Here is a 21,155-nt window from a genome sequence, read left to right as displayed (position 1 = left end):
TATAACATTTTATTAACAGAAATTCATTTTCAATAAACTTTTTTGTTTATTTAACCTCCAATTTAGTCGCATATGAACTAGTAATAACAGAGGAAAACTTTGTCGTAAAAATGAATTTTTTTTTTTGTTTCTTTTGTATTTTTCAACATTCCTAAAATAATGTGCTTCTGCTTGTCAAGTAAAAAATAAACACGTTCTCCATCCAATTTAATATATATATATATATATATATATATATATATATATATATATATATATATATATATATATATATAACGCATTCATTTTCTTTATTCCAGTTCCCCTTTTTAATGGTGGTAAACCCTTTCTTTCCTCTCTTTCACCCAAGCAAAAAAAGCAACAATCCAACAAAACTTTATATTTTTCTTTGAACACAATTAAGCATCATGTATCGATTTAGACACTCTCCATAGAAGAGTTGCCTGAAAACACAATGTCAGTGACAGACATACATGCACGTGTATGCATATCTTTCGATCTCCGTGATAAACAAGGGGACAGAACACTAAAAAACAAAAAGAATGAAGGACAAGAATCATACAAAGAAATGAAAATAAATAATTCGTCAAGAGAAACTTAAAAAAAAAAACGAAAATGATTTTTGTGCCTTAGTTCGCTCATCATGTATTTTTTATGCTGATATAAGTATTTTTGTTTTTTTTTTGTATACGTTGTAAATATCTTTCAAAACACGTTTTGATTATTTTTTAAACACGTTTTGAATTTCTTTCAAAAGACAGTTGAAATATCTTTAAAACAAACGTTTGAAATTGTCTTTAAAACAAACGTTGCATTTTAAGAAAATGTTACATTTGGATTTCATTAATAACAAATGCTAAATATTTGTCCTATACTAAAAACAATATTGCAAAATAAAACTATTTGTTCATATGAAAAACAAGACAATAACAAATAAGAGTTAATTAATAAAATATCATTTTTCAATACCAATATGCAAATTAGTTAACCTTGTCACTGATATCTCATATAAATAAGCAGTATATATAAAAAGGATAGTTTATTGTGTAAAGTTGAACTTTTAAATAGATCGCTTTGATATTTCCAACTTTCGCATTTATTAATTTATATACTTACCAAGACTTCTTGGAGGCTGGCAGTTAGCAATTTGCTGTACCAGTTAACATATTCGTCCATTTATTTGTTGAATGTTGAAAATAAATTTTCAGTTTTGTAATTGCATTTGTTGTTTGCTTTCTCGGTTGAAAAGAAATAAATTTGAGGATTGTATATATTGTCATTCGCAATCCGGTTCCTTTATCATCCACAAACATGACTTGAGATTATTTTCCAATAATTATTTTCCAATCGATATCTCAACGTTTTTTTGTCAACTGATTTCTTATATGCTGAGGACGTAGATAAACTAATGGACATCGATCCAAACTATGGATGTGATAATCGAGTTCAGATCCAGTTGGATGTGTAACTTCCATTAATGCTATAATAACATTAGCATTGGCATTAATGAGATGTTTTGCTCTCATTAAAATCCAAAATTAATAAGATAACCATCAATAAAGTTTTGGTTTCTACAAAAAAGTAAAGAATAGTGATTTATTATAATTTAGGTAATTTAACGTAAGAACCAGAATCTTGTAAATGATAATTGATCTTTTTTTTTTTCTTTTTACCTCTCTCTTTCTCTCGATATTCACCTCCTTCTCTCTCTTTATCTATTTTCACATGTTTCTTTCTCTCTCTTTCTCCACTTGTCTCTCTCTCTCCTTTTTTTTTTTTGGGTTTACGTTACATTTGAACTTTTGCATATCAGTACAGTTAGGGGAGAAGGTACCAAGAAGGGAATTCCAAAGTCTAGTTAATCGAGGTAAGAAGCTTTCTGGTATTTAGGAACCTCAACAGTGAAGGGGTGTGATTTTGTTGCTAAGCAGGTTTGTCAGGGATATGTACGTAAATGGAGCACAAGTGTAATGAGTTCATTAGAGCACATTAAAATAAACTACTTGTAAAACAGGCAGAGGGATGCAACATTGTGACGATGGGAAAAGGGTTGGAGCCGCGTTGACAAAGCGGGACCTATTAGATTGAAGACATCTTTTGGACCCTATCCAAGAGGGAGAGACTAGTGGTTGAGGCAACAATACTCCATGCGAATGGTGGCCTTGTAGGTACATGGTACTCTCGAGTGTGAGTAGATTTCTAGTACAATAGGAGCGCACCTTCCTTGCAACAGCCTTCGTAAGGTCTTCAATATATTTGTTCCAGTTCATATTTCCTGTGAATGTTAAGCCGAGGAGTTTGAAGAAAGAATTCTCAGGTAGGGAGTTATTCGCCATGGAATTTGGTGATTGGAAAGGAAAGCAGCTTAGGCTTCCTAGCGTTAAATGTTATCATCCATTTACGCCTCCATTCCACTATGGTCTGGGGGTCATTTTCTAAGAATTTCTTTCTCCACCTCTCTCTCCTGTTTTTCACCTGTCTCTCTCTCCCGTTCCCTACTTGTCTCTCTAAACACATATTTAGTAAAATAGGCTGCTTTGAAAGATTTATAGGCTGTATCTTGAAGAGAACTATTATTTCCATTTCAAGAATTTCGTTATATAAACTTACTCCTCCAATAATCGACCCACATCTTTAAAATCCAAGTTTATCACTTTTCTTACGTTTATATATATATATATATATATATATATATATATATATATATATATATATATATATATATATTAGACAACGAGATGGGGAGAACTTAATGTCAAGGTGATCACCTAGAAAGATGCAGCAATCATTATAATATATAAATGTGTGTGTGTGTTTTACTTTTTTGTGTATAGTCTAATTAAAATCCGTTGAGTGGTTGACTAATGCTTGTGGTCTGAGTTAAGTAATTTGTTAATCGTCCAGCTTTTTTATGCGTCTAAATTACACATCTGCTGACATTAGTTCTGCTACTGACTTTTCTTCCGTATTAACCAACTGCCAATGTTGTTTATTCGTAAAGACACTAAACAAGCATTGCTTGTGGCAGTCATTCTCTGACACCAAAAATGTCAGAATTAATCGCCATTTCCCCTCTGAACTGTTTTATACGATTTTTTCTGAATTGAAACTCTTACTCTTTGTCTATATCAAGTTAGGCGGCGTATATATATATATATATATATATATATATATATATATATATATATATAATCTCCTGGAAGTAAATATACCAAACCAACGATGCATTTACATCACACTCATTTTATTTTATTAGTAGTATAATTGTCTTACACATGTTTCGCTGAATGATAGAAATTCACCAAACAACTCCTCAGGTTTATGTTCCTCGGGAAAAAAAAAGAATTGTTTGATGAATTGCCATCATTCAACGAAACACGTGTAAGACAATTATACTACTGATAAAATAAAATGAGTGTGATGCAAATGCATCTTTGCTTTTGTGTGTTTACTTCCGATCTGAAAGTTTCAAGTCATTTTTATTGATCTGAATGTATATTATTGAATTATACATTAAAAGTATACATTTCTTCATAATTAAACACGCACGCACACACACACACACACATATATATATATATATATATATATATATATATATATATATATACTCGGTGCCGAATCTTTTGAATAGTCAAGTCGCTGCCTGATGATATATGTTGTTTGATTGAAACAAGTGGCTATTTGTAGCAGCGGGATGTGAGCATGTTTATATAACAATAAACAAGTATATATATATATATATATATATATATATATATATATATATATATATATATATATATATATATACTGACAAGAAAGTTTGCTAAACTGGAGAGAATCAATCCTTAACTCTAATTCTGAAATAGATAAGGAGGTTATAGCCGCAAATCTGCAGAAACCAAAAATACATCAGTGTTTTTATCTCCCGATTTTTATTGAAATAAAAACTGTCATTAAGCAAATATTGTTTGGCAAAATCCCAGATAAAGACGGAAAACGACCCGAAACGTTTAAATATGGTGGTACAAAACCAATTAAGATTTTGGAACTGTTTGTAATCATTTGGAAACTTGGAAAACGTACAAGATTTAAATGATGCTTTCATAAACATATATTGAAAATAAAGGCAGTAAGAATGTTTTTGATGATTACAGGTGTATCTCTTTTTTTTTTTTTTTTTTTTTTTTTGCATGAAAAAATTTAGCACTGCTTATTCTTCATTAAATAAATCTTTCAAAATCTGGTTGATGAAATTTACACAGAATCCCAATGAGGATTTCGAGTAAGACAGGAATGATCGAGTTGATTTTTTCCGTTCACCAGGTTGCGGAAAAAAAAAAGAAAAAAAAAAAAAAAAAGAGACTGTATAGAATATTTGTTGATTTGAGAAATGCCTTTGATACTGTCAATAGAAAGGCACTTTGGAAAGTGTTAAAAAAACTAGGTATTCCAAACAATATGCTTATATATACACGAGTGTGTGTACATATATTATATATATATAGTGCCGGCAAAAAAAGAAAATCTGCACTTGTAATGTTTTCAAAAACTGCAAATTTAAGCTAAATTTAATGTAACTGTTTAAACTACCTATACCTCATTTGATTGGCGTTTTATTACTCTATAATTTTACCTGTTCGTATTTGACTAATTGAAATATCCTAGTGTTCAATTTAAAAAAATAACTTCAAATCGAGGAGGCAAAAAGAAAGTCCACAGCAACAAATTCGCTTAAAACCAGCTTAAATTATCGTCCCTAAATCAGTTTAAAATATCCACCAACAGGCAACAAAGCATCTTTAATCGTAATTGTTGTTGTTCCAGGTTATACAACATAACATTTAGTTCATATGCCACGACTTCCTCTTAGTGATCGTCAGTAGCTCATTAATCTCCACCTTTCTGGTTTATCCAACGGAGAAATCGGCCACAGATTGAAATGTGATGAGAAAACGGTACGAAAGACTGTTCAAAAGCACCAAAACACCGGCACTGTTCGTGATACCTCTAAACCTGGTCATACTAGAGTTACTTCTAACAGGGAAGACAATGCTATCAAAATCCACAGCTTAAGAAACAGATTTGAAACTGCTCCCCACATCCAACAACAGTGCAATCTTGTTAAAAAGTACTCTTTTTCTACTGTCAAGAACAGATTAAAGGAATTTAATTTGTGAGGATATGTTGCAAGACGCAAGCCAATGATTTCTGTAAAGAACAGAAAGCGCCGTCTAGACTTCATCAGATGCAATGAAGATCATGACTCTTCATATTGGTCAAAAATGCTTTTTACTGACGAAAGCAAGTTCAATAGGCTAGGCAGTGATGGTAGGCAGTACGTCCTTCAGAGGAAAGACAAAGAATTTAACCCTAGATGCTCAAATTCAACGCTGCAAGGTGGTAGGGGTTCATTTTTGGTGTGGGGTATTATTAGTACCAATGGTCCAGGGTCTATAGTTCGCTTGCAAGGTCGAATTAATTCGACCAAGTACATTAATGTGTTAACTGAGCATTTTCTACCCTGCTTTGGTCGGAATTTAAATGATAATCCCATTTCCATTCAGGATATGCTCCCATTCACACAGCTGGCAATGTCAAGAGGTTCATGGAAGCGCATGATATTCCGTGTTTGGATTTGCCTGCACAATCTCCAGACCTCAATCCTATCAAAAACGTATGGAATTACATTACGCAATGATAAAATTTCAAATTTTGAAGAACTTTGGACAAAAATTAAAGAAAAGTGCAATCTAATTCAAGGAATTCCCAGAAGATTTCAGGCTGTCAAATTGCAGAAGAGCTACGCTACTTAATATTAACTAGTTCATTGTGTTCCTGTTGTATTTGTGTTGCATTAATGTCCTAAAGTTACATTTAAATAACAATTTTCCATTTTGCCTCCTAAATTTGAAGTTATTTTTTTAAATTGACGTGAACACTAGAATATTTCAATTAAAAGTCAAATATAAACAGGTAAAATTATAGAAGAATAAAAGGCCAATCAAATGAGGCATAGTTTGTTTAAACAGTTACATTAAATTTAGATTAAATTTGCAGTTTTTGAAAATATTACAAGTGCAGACTTTTTTTTTCACCTGTGTGTGTATGTATATATATATATATATATATATATGTGTGTGTGTCTGCGTGTGTGTGTATATACATATATACTAGCAGACTGCTCGACGTTGCCCAGTCAACGAAAACATACAACTCTCCACCCTTACGCCTTAGCCTCTGAGCCACGTCCATACGTGTAATATATTCACCTGATGGAAAAGATGGAATCGCCCGACTGTTAAAGACAAGATGCAAGCAAGCAAGAAAGCAAGCAATTATGAAGATTAAAATCAAGATATAATGCTACTAAACCGTTTATCTAGAATTCCTAATCGAATTTTGATCAAAATTTATTAAACGATTTCATTGTAGAAAATGTCTAAAATTTAAGACTTGAGTTTTAAAATGAATTTGAAATTTATAAACATCAACTTTGGTGCTAATCGTCAGTGTTTGAATCTTCAGTTGAAAAAGAAAAAGTTTATTATTTTTAACAAGCTATATTTATTGGATGTTGACCGAGATACAGTGAAGTCATTTGCGTTTTTAATTTTTATTAAAAATTACAACAAAATATTAATTTTTCTGTATAAGTAGACAACTTTTGTGATATATTCTTAAAAAGCTGATTGTGATATGTTTTTCGGTGGTTATTAAAAATTGTTTCATGTCATTATTCATTCTTGGCCGTCGTGTTAGCAAAGTGCGTTTTTATATTGTTAATAACATTGTACAATGGTAACAGATGAAAATTGCTTTGTCAGAAGCAAAGCTTGATTTTTCAATTTTGGGGTTTGACTTTGGAAATCCAACAAGATAATTTTATGTTAGATTCACACAATAAAATTAGGTAAAATTGAACTAAAAAATATTCTTTGTTTGTCTCTCCTGAATTTCTGCTTAAACATTTTATCACCCACCTCCACCTTTTCCTGACTCTAACGATGTGAAAAGATTGTGTTTTTACATGCAAAGAGTAGGAGAAAGTATAAAATGATAATAGCCTTTGTTTAGGTCCATCCTGTGTCCCCTTTTACTAAAAGGCTAAACTTGATCTTTTACCTCTCGTCCTGAAACTTGAGATGGCGATCATGTTTCATTTGATATTAAAAACGATCTCTTCATTCTAAATGGACTCTACCAAAATTAAATATGGCAGCACCTTAAAACATGGGATTATTTGTATTACTATTTTCATCTTGGTAATTAGTCACAACGTTTCTGCAAAGGTAACCTCCTCCCTGATCTTCTCCAGGTGCTTCTTTTGAACTGGGAACTCTTATAGTTAAATTCTGAAACCTGTATGGAATTTCAAACTCAATCGTTTATTTCATTCAGCCAGTCATGACTAAGTAAAAGTGTGAATAGAGCATACTTTGCATATGTGTTCATGCTTGCCTTTGTTGAAACTGAAAAATTTATTGATTTTTGAAGTAATTTACTATAAATTAAAGTATCTTATTAATATTGAAATGGTTTAGAATTCAAATTATGATTCCAAGTGTTAACATGACCAGATGCAATGTTGGGTCAAATCAGGGAAATGATAAATCAATATGATGGTTTGTGTTTTAGAAAATAAGAAACAGAAATCGTTGACAAAGTTACTGAAAATATATTCCTTTTCCTTTATAATTTTAAAAACCTATTTTTCATATATTTTATTATTTATTCAAAAGCATCTTGAAAGGGGATCCTGTGGTAGGACCAAATTTATAAGGATGAGGCAACCAACATGGGGAGTTGGGTATCAATATGATTGTTCCCATTGTATTTAAATTTCTGCATGTTAGCATGTCTAAGGAACACGAAGGACATTCTAAACGTAAACAGTCTTAGGAAAAGAAGTTATCAGAGCATACAAACTTTTGGCATCTAGTGAAGGAGTTTGGAGTATAAGTGTAGTAAATTCATTGGAGCATATTCTATGGAAGTACTAATAAACAAGGAGAGTAATTTAACTCTGTTATAATGTGACAGTGGTTGTTGTTTGGTAAATAGTGCAAGATTGACTGCTGATTTTCTAGAATAACTGGGTCCTCAATTTTCTAGTCAGTAAAATGAGGTGCCATAAAGCGATTAATCAAATCATTAATTTGAGAATCCTCAAACTAATGTTTCTCATCTGGGATCCATTTTGATGCGATATTGTTGGTTAAAGTCATATATTCTAATGCAAAAATATTCAGATCGAGAGCAGAAAAAGCCGCCAAAGAAAGTTCTTGCGTGAACTTTCATTCTGATTTCGTAAGAGCAGCAAAAGAACCAAAAAGATTGCAAAGAATCTCGCGTTTCTCATTAAAGATCAAATTCTTTGAGCCAACACCCGGATCTCTTTCATTAGCGTATTTTTATCCAAAACTAAAACAGAACGCGTTAGAAACTGATAGCCACGAATCTTACTCCAACATTTTTTCTTTTTGACAAATTTGTGGTTTTGTAATATTTATCAGCTTAGGAATTTGTGATTTCGATTAAAAAGCAGTTTATTTCTTTGAATGCTCCATCTCAATTTTAGAAAACACTCGTTTCAAGTTTGGAATAAAATATGTAGGAAGTGATTTTTTTTTTAAAAGTGATTTAATAAAATGTATTTTCATCATAAAATTTTCAAATAACTGTCGTGAGAAAAACATGGTTTCGTCTATACTTTGTAGGTTTGTACTTATTTTCTAATTCCTTGCCTTTTGACTGGGAGAAAAATGTAGTACCTGTTCTGATACTACACATCTTTTCTGCAATAAGTCAGTGAAGCAGAAATCCTAAAGTAAGGCGAGTTTTATTTTTAATCCAACATTGTGCTCTTTTCTGAGAAACTGGATTTTCCTTACATTTAAAACTCTGCCCTCCTGGCGAGGAAAATAAGTAGAAACAGACTTCGAGATGATTTGTATGAATGATATAACCAGCTGTGAATAGATTGACCTATCAAATGTCAATGTGTCAAGAAATTATTGTATCTTGGACTTTTTTTTACTAAGTTGTCTATAAAAGTATCGGTTTGAAGAGAGAAAGAGGCAGATCAAACTAAGATGTCTACTTTGTCGCATGGAGCTATGATAGCTAAGATTTTAATTTTCACAAATAAGCAATTTTTCCATCCATTCGACGAAAAGGTACATTATCAACTTCAATCATAAATATGCCAACAGCATGCACGCACCTGCAATCACATTTTTATTCTCACCTTTTATCACATTTAATGAAATGATGGCCATTGCAATTTTTAGTTAATCTCTTTCGTCTAGTTTCCACTGAATTAACGATGTCTGACAACTTCAAAAATATTATTTTTTTACTTATTTCTAAGAGAAAAACAAAACGCAAAAAAAAAAAAAAAAAAACTGGTATCCACGAATCTTATTTCAACATTTTTTGCTTTTGACAAATTTATGTTTTTGTGATATTTATCAGCTTAGGAAGGTTTAATTTCGGTTAGAAATAACGATTATAGACTTCTCCAAAGCAATGACAGCACCCCTCCTCTCCAAATGACCTTCAGTCTGTGCAATAGGGCCGTTAATGGTTAGTAATGTTTAATACTACTACTAAGGCTAAGCTTTCGCACAAGAAAGATGGATTACAGGAAAGTAGAGAAGTTCTGTTTAGGTGTTGTTGGCATATTTATGATGCTTCGTAGTTGGTTGGTAACGTTTAATGCTACTAAGACTAAGCTTCGTTTTTTTAACAACTACAAAAATCTTCACAGTTAACGATTGCCATAACAAACAACACCCTACCCGAGAGCCCATCTTTCAAACTCCTCAGCTTAATATTCACACTCAACATGAATTGGAACAAATACATTGAAGACATTGCTAAGGCTACTACACTTTACCGTGTTAAGAAAATTACACCTGCGAACATCTATATCTTTACAAAACCATAATTCGGCCATGCATGGAATATTGTTGTCATATCTGGTCTGGTGCATCTACCACTAATTTCTCACTCTTATAAAGGGTTAAAAAAAAAAGTCTCCAATTTAATAGGTTCCGCATTTTAGTCGAACCTCCAACATCTGTCCCATCACTGCAATGTCGCATTTCCGTGCCTGTCTTACAAGTACTTTAATAGAATGTGCTCTGATAAACTCATAATACTAGTGCCTAACCGAAGAGCAGAAGAATTCCACCCCTTTACGACTGAGTTGTCTTGATGCTAGAAAACCTTCTACTCTAAAAGTTCCTTTCCTCGGACTGCTAGACTTTGGAATTCTCACCCTGTTTCTTTCTTCTCTGGCTGTATTAATCTGCAGAAGTTTACATGTAATGTGAACAGGCATCTCGCTGCTCATCTCCCTACAGCTCGTTGTTATACACGAAAAAATGCCGGGAATTATTCTAATAGAATAGATAATGTTAGGACTTTATTTAAGTAGTATACTTAATATATACTTTTACTGCCAGCTTGCATATAATGTAAATTCCTTCTTGCTATGAAATCAAACCATCTAATATAGTTAGCCTTATGTTCTAGTACATTCGAAATATAATACAGTACAAAGAAACAGTTACTCATGAAAACGAACCACCTAAAGTAAAACCTTGAATAATTATCTAAACTCGAATGTAAATTAATATTAAACCGACTTTACAAACTGATAATAGTTAATTATTGGTTTTTAATTAATTATAAGATAAAACTCTAATAATTTAAACTCGATAGATAACGACAAACTTACACCCATTAATATGGGAGGGGAGATTATCATCAAGTGTCCTGAATTGTTAACTTAGCACCGGACTTACTACTTAGATATTAAGTCACTTGTCCCCATCCCCCCCCTTTTTTTTTTTTTTTTTAATGGAGAGTAGATAATACAGTGGATGTGTTATCGGCAGCTCCAGTAACTCTCGCTTCTCCTATTTTGTCATCCAGTCCTCATTCAATGAGTGATTTTTCTGACAAAGGGTGAAAAAAAAGCTGCTTAAAGGTCGGTAGTACTTGGTGACCAGTAGTCTGAGATGTCGGAAATTTTTCTGTCTCTATCTGTCCTTGTGGCCATGTCACTAGTAAGGGTGCTGGAGGTAAACGTTTGTCTGGGCTGACGTTATCCGCCTGATAGTCAGGGACCCGAACCTTGGATTAACCACTAAGGAGGCTGTCCTATCAGCAGGCGCAAAGTACTGGGACTGCTGTATTGCCATTTGGTGAGTGGATCTGGACCATGCAGTAGTCTCTGGTGGGGCCTCTCGATGCCATACTAGTGGGTAATTGTTACGGCTTTACCTTTTCGTGTGCTACAAAAAATAGATTTCCTGTCTTTTTCTCTCTTACTTTCCCTCTCTGTACTGCTCTAACCAAGTATGCCGACCTATTCCACAAATCCTTAAACCTCAACATGAAATATCTCCAGAATAAAAACTCGATTAAACCTACAACCCCATCTTCCAACGTAGACCCCTACTACCAGGTCTCCTTCTCCAACATCAGGGGTCTACGTTCCAACCTTCCAGAGGTTGAAACCCAATTATAGGAGACAAAACCGGACATATTCTTTCTAAGTGAAACTGGAATAGGGCCGACCACTTCCCTAGATGAGTTCATAATTAATGGATACTCAAATTTAACAGCTAAATCTGACCCCCAAGATCGTCATGGGCATGGAATATGTGCCTACATTAAGGATGGCTTCCCGTGTGGCAGGGATATCTCTAGAGAAGATCCTAATTTACCCTATATGTGCTTCAGGGTTGCACTTGCTAACACCACTGCATTTATATTTGCCCTCTATAGGCCCCACAACAGCGGAGTTACTATCTTTAAGAGCATATCTGAGAAAATAGACCACATACTGTCTTCACATCCCTCGGCTAACATCCACATATGTGGTGACTTCAACGTCCATAACGTGGAATGGCTGACCCATTCAAATAAGACAGACGATGAGGGGAGGTTTTGTCATGATTTTGCCATTGCTTATGATCTCACTCAGATTGTTCGCGAACCCACCCGTGTGCCCGATACACCCGGTCAATATGCAAGCCTCTTAGATCTTTTTCTCTCAACTTCCCCTGAGCTATGTTCATATTCCGTTCATTCTCCTCTAGGATCCTCCGACCACTCCGTCGTATCAGTTAAGATAAAAACGAAAGGTAAGAAGCCCCCAGACGTACCCCTCCACCGTACTGTATACCGATACTCTATGGCCGACTGGGATAGCTTCCGTACATTCATATCTGATTTACCTCTGCACTCCATGTTTAAAAAGGATGTGTCCTCTATAGTATCAGATATGACCGAATGGTTAATTGCAGGCATAGACCAATTCATACCATCTAAAAAATTCCAACAAAAACCTAACAGCCAGCCAGGGTTCTCCCCAGAATGTGCTGCTGCTATCGCGCACAGAAATCACTTTTTCCATAGCTACCAACGTAATAGATGCACTGAGACTAAAGCTGCTTTTAGGTCTGCCAGCAACCACTGTAAAAGAGTAATAAAAAATGCAAGAGAGCTATATGCCCAGTCTGTTAAATCCAAGGTAGCTGATCAGCGGCTTGGATCCCACCAGTTTTGGCAAATAACAAATAGGATCCTGAACAGAAGTGTGCGTTCTATCCCAACCATTATCAATGGACCAGAGGTCATCTCGTCAGTGTCAGACAAGGCCAAACTATTTGCAAAGAACTTTGCAGCTAATTCTACCCTATGCGACGAAGGCCATCAACTCCCCATATTTCCTCCTATAACACAGAACAAGCTAGGTAACATACAAATATCCGTGCATGAGGTCGCCAAGCTAATAAAGAACCTAGATTCCAGTAAAGCAACTGGCCCTGATGGCATCCCAATTATAGTGTTAAAAAAGCTTCAACCAGAACTTGCTCCCATACTTACGAAACTATTTAAGCGCTGCCTTAAGGAGAAGTGCTTTCCGACTCCCTGGAAGACCTCATCAGTTTGCCCTGTATTTAAGAATTCAGGTGATAAGTCATCTCCCTCTCAATACAGACCAATAAGTCTCCTGTGTGTTATTAGTAAGTTGCTGGAATCCATATTAAATAGAGAAATAGTCAACCACCTCAGCAGGAATAACCTTCTTAGTGACACACAATATGGTTTCCGCTCTGCAAGATCTACCACAGATGTGCTGACGGTTATATCCCACAGGATTAGTGAATCTCTTGACAAAGGCTTCCTTTCTAGGGCAATTGCTCTCGACATATCAAAGGCCTTCGACAAGGTATGGCATAAGGGTCTACTTCACAAGATTTCCAGCTACGGTATAACTGGAAATGTTTTCTCAATCATTAAATCATTTCTCTCTGATAGGCTCATAAGAGTAGTGGTAGATGGACAAAAATCGGAGGCCTGCAATATAAATGCTGGAGTCCCTCAGGGGTCAATCCTGGGCCCAACTCTCTTCCTGATCTACATCAATGACCTCCCTAAACACATACTTAAATCATTCGTTGACATCTATGCTGATGACACGACCATCTACGGCAACACATCAAACGCTGTAAATGACAAAGTTCTCTCTGATTCTCTCTCCTCTGATCTCGAACGCGTGGGTCAGTGGGGGAAGATGTGGCTGGTTACCTTTAATGCATCCAAAACCAAACTGCTATCCTTACATCATAAACGCTCTGATCCCCATCTGGCATCAATTGTGATGGATGGCTCTCGTCTGGGTGAGGCCCCGTGTTTTGACAAGCTTCTGGGTTTGACCTTTACTCCTGATCTGAAATGGAACACGTACATCAAGTCTGTTGCCAAGGTCGCTGGAAAGATGGTGGGATCCTTCTACCGCTCCAGAAGATATCTCACTACGGATGCAATTCTCTATCTATATAAAAGCCAAGTACGTCCAAGGATGGAATACTGTTGCCATATCTGGGCAGGAGCTGCTAAAAACAGCCTATCCTGCCTTGACAGAGTACAAAATAGACTTCGTGGCTTAGTGGGGGATGCCCTTTTCTCTACCCTGCAACCTCTCTCCCACAGAAGAGACGTTGCGAGCCTGTCCTTGTTTTATCGTTACTTCCATGGCAGATGCTCGTCTGAACTCAAATCCCTGGTCCCCCTCGCCAATCTTTCACGAAAAACACCCGTCTAGCTGAATCCACTGTGAAAAATTTCCCCCACTCTATATCTGTGCCTAAATCAAAACGCAGATTCCATGAACAAAGCTCCTTTCTTAGAACTGCACGCCTGTGGAACTCTGTTCCGTCTGCCTGCTTCCCTCCGGACTACAACTTGGATGTCTTCAAGTCCAATGTTAACAAATTCCTAATGAACTGCCCCCTTAAGTAAACATTTCAGCAAATCTCCTCACTAACGTACTGTACTTGCAATAACCCTTATCCCTGAGTGGCTTCTGGGCCTTGATAAGTGGTGATCACTGTGTAAAAAAAAAAAAAAAAAAAGATCTCAAATAATGTTCCAAGATGCAATATATCTTGTGTGGGTTAAAAAAAATTAAAATGGTTATGCATCTTTACCAAAAAATCATGTCCGTTTGTTGGTTTCCTGTTGAAATAACGTTTTCATTGTAAAGAATGCGGACGAAATAGATTCGTCTGAAGAATTGATCTATTCTTTGATTTTTTTTGGGTTTTTTTTCCCCCTTTTTAATTTTTGATGTAATTGTAACTATTTCTCCTTCGGCTTTTGGTTTCTCTCTTTTTTTTTTCTAACTTAAATAAAAGAAAAGTTTAATCTAAAATAAAAAAGAAGTCAATTTTTTAGAATTAGTAAATTGAAATTTACACTTCTCTCCTCTTCGGTCTTGTTTTAAAATAAATGACTAATTTCCATGTCAAGAAGTGTAGCCTCTCCACAACTTTCTTCTTGATTGATTTCTCATTTAAAACGGTGTTGGGGGGCCCTATAGGCATATTCTAAATAAGCTTCACTTGGAGAAATAATGGGATTCTTTAAAAAAAAACAAAATGAAAAAAAAAACAAACTATTCTATCTGATTAGATTTCGTTTTTTGTTTTTTTCGATGTATGTGACAACGTCGAGTTTAATTTTCGTAAACTTGTAATCAATTTATTTAAGCTTGCTAGATTTTAACGCTCGTTTAAAAATGTGCTCTTAACTAACTTTTTAACTTTTTAAACTTTTTAACTAATAGTCAAATCTTGAAACGTTTTAGCATCGAAAATAACCAGAATAATTGGAACTGTTCAAGATGATTAGTTTTCTTAATAAGTGACTTTCAATGAAGACTTGTCACAATTATTGCTCTTTCTTGCAATTTCTATTTTGTCATTGCCCTTGGGTACCGTTCTCGTGGTTCAATGTTTTTTTACTAAATTGATCGTGCATTTTGATCTCACTAAATTTAGCCGTAGATAATTTGCATGTTCCTTGAATACAAACCAGAATAACCGCGGAAATCTTTGTTGTGATTAAAAGAAAAAAAAAATCATTCTTCTAAACATATCTTGTTGTGCACGTTATTTGGATTCTTCGGACTACTGTTCTCATCTTGAGTGTCATTTTCATAAAGTTTTGTTGATGTAACTTCCCACTTACTTCACGTGTGCCTTGTTGAACTCCGGAATCTTTCTGTCAAACTCGGGGAATCTACACGAGATTTTGAATGCAACAAGCCCTTGCGCAAAGGCTTGTGGTGTAGTGGTTAAAGTACTTGGTAAAATTTAGTTGTAAACTTACATTCTTCACGGGATTGAAGGTTCAATTTTGTGTGTGAGCGACACTCAAAATATAATTGCAAATTATTTAAGATTTCTACCTAGCTATGGCTGACGAAATGAGAGCATGATATCGCCATAGATTAAATAAAAGGTTCTGTTTAAAATTCCGTGCAAATTCCTGTGTTTGACAAAAAGATCCCCGAGTTCGGAGGTTATATCGGGTGAAACGTTGTGAAAATAACATTCAAGATGAGAACAGTAATCTGAAGAATTCAAATAAATATGAATAAGCAATGTTCATCTAAAAAAAAAAAAAAAATCAGAAACGAAATGTGCTATACATACATACGAAATGTGGTGATATGTGGACATTTGCTGGGATCCAAAATCACGTGATGAATTTTGACAAAAATTGGAATATTATAAACATAACGTTTTTAGTAGCATTATCTTCTTGGTTTTAATTTTCATAAAAAGACATAAAAGTGACGCAAAGCATTTGTCCGGGTGGGAATGAATTTTACCTGCAACGGATATTTTTTCTCATTCTTTTCACAAAACTCTAAAAGCATTTTTCTCCAATTATAAAACTTTTTTTTTTTATTATTTGTTTTTACACGTTCTTGTGTTTCCCTTGTCTATTTTTTAAAAAATATTTTTAAATAAAATATACAATGGAATTTAACTTGAAGATAACACCTCCTCGCTTTTGTAGGTAAAAGTCTTGTATATCACTAACTATGCCAGCCTTAAAGTAGGATTGAGGCTGACAGCTTATTGCTATCAGAAGAGGGAGAAGGATTCTGTGTTTTTTACACATTTTTTTCTCTTTCATTGGAATGCCGAGTGCCTGCTGAAAACAGTGTTTGAATTTCATGAATGGTAATCGCCTGAACACTTAGCACTTGATGACTCTGTACCATGGCAGGGGGAGTTTAGAAGATTTTAAGCCGGCAGGGGTCCAAACTAAGGAGAAATGGATAAAAGAATACCAAATTGTGCCATCTTTTCAGACGGTAGCCACGTAAAAAATAAAAAAAAAAAAAAGAAAAGAATTGAGCACTTGTGTATTTTTTTTTTAAGAGTTCCACGGGGGGGGGGGGGTTCAGTTTTCTCCGAAATGACTGTTCAAAGCTATAAATTTTAACGATTATTTTTATTTATTGCAAAGGTTTAATTTTGTATAAACAAGAGTTCGTTAAAAACATGTCACATTTTCATCCGTCAACTTTCATTTCTTTTTTCTTTTCTAGAGAAGCTGTTCATTAAAAAGTTCATTTGAAAAAAAAAAAAAAAAAGGTCATTTAGTTAAGAAAAAAAATAGCAAAAAATGCTTGTTGTAATTTATTTCGATATTTTAATTCTTTTATAAAACCTAGGTTTTTTTAAATATAGACTTTTGTCATTTGAATAAGATTGCGTTTCAGAAATTAAAAGATTGGTATAAATAAAAGGTGAAATATAATTGAAGAAACATATTTCCATATATATTTCCTCAAAACCTGCGGCCTTGATGGAGGGGAGACTAAAACTTGCTGTTATGGTTTCAAATGATCTGAAATAACAGCAAGGGGAGACTTCATTCCAAATATTTCTCATATGTTATATCTCCCCTCTTGAAAGAAGGGTACGATTATGAATATCTCAAGTATCAAATAATCTTTATACACTGTGAAATTTACTTTAAGTATAAAAACTAAAGAGGGGAGATATAACATATGAGAAATATTTGGAATCAAGTCTCCTCTTGCTGTTATTCTAGATCATTTGAAACCACAGCAGCAAGTTTAGTCTGTCCTCCATCAAGGCGAGAGGTTTTGGGGAACTATCAGATAATTTGTAATTCATATGCAAAACTAGAAAACAAATGTCTATGATTGAAACATTTTATGGCTGTAAAAAAGTGGCAAAAACAAGCTCTGAGTGATGGATGATCCCCTTAATGTACCACCTGAAAGGTAAATGTCACATAGCCCACTACACAATTCAGGTCATTATCTTTCCAACAAACCTTCATTTTTTTTTTTTAAATTCTGACCAACAGTCGCTAAGATTTTGAACTTATAAAATTGCCAGAAAAGGTGGTGGTGTAAGTATATATATATATATATATATATATATATATATATATATATATATATATATATATATATATATATATATATATATACTCGTAGTCAAATTGAATATTGAAATGCTCATATTTTTATTCTATGAGACGACACTACATGAAAATTTACAGGTTTTTTAAAGATTGTGATATTATTCTTTAGTTAAAAAAACTATATTTTCAAACCAATAAAATATGCCCAAATTTGCCTACATTTGAATAGTGTCCTGGCAGGCAGTTTCAGTTTTGCTGCTTCAGTTGTCTCCCCTGTGGCTTTACCAGGCCACTAATATATATATATATATAGAGAGAGAGAGAGACACCTTCATAAATTTCCCCCAACTCCAAAACTAAACGATCTTTTCATTTTCTTTTTCAGATTACCCTGTGGATTGGGTTCCTTATGCGTATATCTTAGAGATTCTTGGTGCCTGTCTTGGAGGCGCTTCTATGTTCACCATTGTTATTTGGCTTTGGTACTTGGGAAAAGCTAAGAAGAACACGTGTATAATTCGATCTCTGAAATTATTGGCTATCCTCTTCCAAGCTTTTGCTGGTAAGTAAACTTTATTTTTTTAAAAATTTATACGACTTTTCACAAACTTTTTAACAGTAAAAGTGATTTCTAATATTGCAATACATTTTCTGAACATGCATGCACATTTAACGTATGTGATGCCCAGCTATTTATAAAGTACATATTTTTATCACTTTGAAAAAAGACAAATTGGCCAAAATATTGAACATTACATTAATAGTGTAACTATTTTTTTATGCTTGCGATAAGGCTATATTTTTATTTTTCAAACATAATGAAACTCATTAGTTTTAGCCACACATATATATATATATATCTTGTCGGTGTGTATGCAAACAGTTTCTACCAAGCTCATCTCTGAATATTTGGTCTACAGAGTTGAAATTTGATATCTATGGTATTTAGATCTGTAGCACACTTTTGATTTTGTTTTTAGCCAGCAAAATTTTTGCTAAGGGGTCAAAATTGAAAACAAAACAGTTGACCTTGGCAGGGTAAGTCGAATAAACATTACTCCTGCTGTTAATTTTGCACATATGCAACATGAAACATTCATATCTCAAACTTGCTTAATTTTTAACCTTTCATATTCATCTGTCAGTGGCTTAGACAGTAACGATACTGGAGGGATAAATAATGACTAAAGATGGAGTGCTAGACGTTCTGGTTTTGATTCTAGCAGATGGTATCCAAGTCATATTCTTTAATAACTTTTGTAATCATTACTATGTAGTCGATAATAATCAAGGAAATTGGATGTATAAGAAGAAATTTGCATGAATTAAAATATATTTATGCATATTTTATGACTCGGCAACGCCGAGTGTTTTTTAACTTATATATCGGAAATAAGAGGGAAAATATTGACCTTATTTAAGGGACTTGATCAGAGTGATTAAATTTTAAATAAAATATCTTAAAACTACAATTGTGTTTGGAAATTCTACTTTGTGTGCTGTTTTAATATATTTGCATGTTTTCTATTTATATAAAAAGACATTACATTAATCATTCTAATCAAATAATCTATATAAATAAAACAGGGGATGTATGTGCGTGTGTGTCTGTGCATAGATATTTAACCGATAAACTCTTAAACAACTAGTTACATAACCCTGACATTAACAGAAAATAATAATCATACACCAAGGATGGTTTATAATGAGTAAACTCTTTGTTTGGTTGGATAAATAACATGTACAGAAATGTGTCAGCAAGATGAATTGTGAAATGTTTATTTCAACAACCCATATTTACTTTTTGCGCATGCTCAAATTCAATTCATTTTTTTTCAAGTCGTTTAATATTAAATTTTTCTTGCCTAACTCTCAATAGTTACATCTCTAGGAGACGCAACTGGATCCCCAAAGGTTTTGGTTTTGATTCTAGATGATGGCACCCAAGTCTTTATTTTCGTTTTAACATTTCAAATCGGTAATACATATTAGGTACAATATAATATTCAATAGAGAATTGACTCTGTAATAATAAATACTAAATCCGCATAAATTAAAATATATTTACGCATATTTTATGACCAGGCAATCCCCCCCCCCTCTTCCCTGCTAGTTCTACAAATAAAACTTATGCTTTGTACATTTTTTAAATAAGAACAGATATTCTTTAGATGGAGGAGTCATTTAAGTTGGTGTTGAAAATGATTTAGCAAACTGAAGCGACAGGCAGACCAAGCCTCTTTATAGGCCGTGTGGACACCTCTAACGAAGCCCATCCCCGCCATTTAAAAATGGATTTTTTTAAAGTATTTTACTTAAGATTTTATTTAATGTTTAAAAAAAAAAAAAAAAAACGAAAACAAAAAATGAAAATCTTAAATTGCAACTGCCGAAATCTAATCCAAATTCCTTAAATCCTAATTTTTGTATATTTGAAACTGTTTAGTATCATAAGGAAATGAGTGTAATTCCTTACATTCCTGTCCTCAAATATCATCGTTGCATCATTGTTTTTTGAGGAGGGAGAGGGGCTTCCTCTTTGAGCGGTATTGTCTGCATCATTAATTAGCTGATACATGACTTTAAAAAAAAACATTTAACTTTTTTGTGTCTTTTCTTCTGTGTAAAACGAGATGGGTTTTGTGGCTGGTGTAGTCGGTTACATCATTTTCTCGTGATCTTATCGACATCATGTGTTCCTGCTTAATGATTTTATTACCAATTAATTTTTACAGTTTCTGCTCTTGATTATAATGTTGTGTTCTCGGCTTGTAGCATCTTGCCATTTACACGTTCACACATGTGGTCGTGCCGTAGCCATTTTCCTTGGTACAGAACAGAGAATAGAATTGAGACTTACAGTACTGTATTTGGGTTCTGGAACACATGGCATGAATTAAGATTTGCTGGACACTCTAAATGAGTATAGAGGGTGGAAGGAGAGATGTAAGATAGTTAATCCTTTTTTCTTTACTGGGGAACAGTTAAGATCTATAGTAGTAATAACAGAGCATTAGTATTAGTAATGGCATTTTAAAGCGTTTTCATTCTACTAAAAAACTGTATTAATAGTTGACTTTTTTCTTTTTATACGTAGTATTAGTAATTTTAGTTTGTATATATACGATATAGAAGTGTATATAGATATGGAAGTGTATAAGAACGCTATCGCAATGCAGGGAACTGACTATTGTATTGGTGTGACATGTGAACAAAAAATGGACAAAGAGTTAGGGCTCCTGTACTTTCAGTCAGAAACAGCAGCCAGAAACTGTCAATCCAGTACCCTCAACACATCAGACAAAGATCAACCCAATCCAATTGCATTGGCATAAATGGTACTCAAGCGCCCTCAAAGTGCCCAGTTTTAGGGGATGGGATGTGGAGAGAGT

At 34.0% G+C, this 21,155-nt stretch overlaps 1 protein-coding gene and 1 long non-coding RNA gene across 4 annotated transcripts in view; one reads left to right on the top strand and one right to left on the bottom strand.

The window, feature by feature from the left end:
• Positions 1 to 21,155, bottom strand: part of LOC145279589 (uncharacterized) — a 511,586-nt gene that overhangs the window by 12,796 nt on the left and 477,635 nt on the right. The gene's annotated exons all lie outside the window — the stretch shown is intronic.
• Positions 1 to 21,155, top strand: part of LOC145279588 (uncharacterized) — a 495,739-nt gene that overhangs the window by 174,550 nt on the left and 300,034 nt on the right. For all 3 annotated transcript variants that reach the window (XM_080130751.1, XM_080130752.1, XM_080130754.1), the window contains exon 3: positions 18,149 to 18,325. In XM_080130751.1, the coding sequence (XP_079986877.1) occupies positions 18,149 to 18,325 (177 nt within the window). The remainder of the gene's footprint in view (positions 1 to 18,148; positions 18,326 to 21,155) is intronic.

This window comes from Euprymna scolopes, chromosome 7, assembly GCF_053919585.1.
Source record: "Euprymna scolopes isolate OS-2025 chromosome 7, ASM5391958v1, whole genome shotgun sequence".
Lineage (NCBI taxonomy): Eukaryota > Metazoa > Mollusca > Cephalopoda > Sepiida > Sepiolidae > Euprymna > Euprymna scolopes.
Note: the sequence above shows the minus strand (reverse complement) of the source record. Positions and strands in the feature narration are given on the sequence as shown.